The sequence below is a fragment of the Pundamilia nyererei genome, unplaced genomic scaffold, assembly GCF_000239375.1.
Source record: "Pundamilia nyererei isolate P.nyererei 1_Seehausen unplaced genomic scaffold, PunNye1.0 scaffold00785, whole genome shotgun sequence".
In the NCBI taxonomy this organism is placed as follows: domain Eukaryota; kingdom Metazoa; phylum Chordata; class Actinopteri; order Cichliformes; family Cichlidae; genus Pundamilia; species Pundamilia nyererei.
The window spans coordinates 56,652-58,125 of record NW_005188186.1 but is presented as its reverse complement, the minus strand read 5'-3'; the positions used below and the strand labels follow the sequence as shown (position 1 = coordinate 58,125).

The 1,474-nt window shown below is 48.0% G+C and overlaps 1 protein-coding gene across 1 annotated transcript in view; it reads left to right on the top strand.

Annotated features, from left to right (window-relative positions):
- The window catches only part of LOC102195103 (xylulose kinase-like), a 3,639-nt gene extending 3,120 nt beyond the window's left edge, over positions 1–519 (top strand). Inside the window, exon 6 of the mRNA XM_013908011.1 lies at positions 493–519. Within this exon, the coding sequence (XP_013763465.1) occupies positions 493–519 (27 nt within the window). The remainder of the gene's footprint in view (positions 1–492) is intronic.
- Positions 520–1,474: the final 955 nt, after the last annotated feature.

Sequence of the window (1,474 nt, the reverse complement as noted above, 5' to 3'; positions counted from 1 at the left end):
TCTGTGACGTTTCTGACTGAAGCCCCTCCCACTGCTTCATCACCTGGATCCAGGCAGCGTTAGTTATTCATGTGTAATTTTAGTGAAATAAAGTGAACGAGTTCGTGAACATGTGTTTGGTTTCTCTTGCTGGAAAAAATAAAAAAGCAAAATTTAATCAAAAATATTAAAAATGTACATAATAAAATACAAATCAATTCAAAATAAAGTAAAAAATGTATGAAATTATATTATAGACTAAATAAAATTTAAAAGAGTACATGATACAAAATAAAAAAAATTAAAGTAAAAATTAAGTAAAAACTATTTTTAAAGCGAAAAGTGAAATTAAGAAAAAATCAAAGATCTATTTTTAAGCGTTTATTGTAATTATAAATAATAATAATAATAACAGAGCTGAAGGTCTGCTGACAGATTCAAATGATGCTGTTGAACCTTCATGTACGACCGAGCCGCTAACATGAACTCTTTATAACCAGTGAGATGTCACAGGTGATGATGATGAGAGCTCCTCTGTGAAGCTCAGGGAAGGATGGACCATCAAACTTTTGCTCTTTAAAAACTCAGTTCATGTATTAATCAGTTCAGATATCGATCGATCGCGTATTGATCCCTTTGAGGCTCCACGTGGACGACCTGCTGCTGAATCCGGTCCTCCTCAGAAGCTCGAGTACATCCCCAGCCTCTTGGCGGCCTCAGAGATCCTCGGCGTCTTCCTGCTGGGGAACGGGTAGTAGACCTGGGAGTGTGAGGATGCCCCCCCCACGCTCTGCTGCCTGGTAAACCTGAGCGTCCTGGAGCTCCTCCCCTCCGGGACACTGTTACTGGTCTCCTTCTGTGTAGACCGGTTCTCCTGCTGGTCCTGTTGCAGGCTGGTGGTGATAGGGGTGGAGCTTTCCGTCAAGCCCAGAGAGTAGTCCGGAAACGCCAGGTCCCCCCTGGAGCCCCTGAAGGATGGAGGGTCTGGATCTTCCTCTTCTCGTGTGGCGCTTAAGGAGCAGCATGGAGGCGTTTCTGAGGAGCTGCTCGGAGGAGCCGAGAGTCTCCTGTATCTGGACTCGTGCTGTGAGCCACCGACCTCCGAGGAGGACGAGCCGGAGCGTCTGCAGAGGAAAACAACAGCACGGGAAGAGATTTGTACAAACTGAAGCTTCACCATCATCAGAGAGAGCAAACTGTGAGGACAGCTGTGAGGAGGCGTGATAACACTGAACCTCCCTTCCATGTTCCTCCAGAGCGTGCAGGCGGGTTCCTCCCAGCAGGGATGAAGACCTCTCAGGTGGACATGATGAAGACCTCCTGCTGTGCTGGAGCTCTGACAGAGAGGAACTCACCTGCTGGATGTCTCTGGGCAGGAGCGCCGGTGCAGGTCCAGGTGGACGTGCCAGGGGTCAGGGTCAAAGATCACGGGTGGTGGCCATGGTAACGTCAGACCCTGAGGGGCGGGGACGATGGCGACTGCCTCGGACAGCTC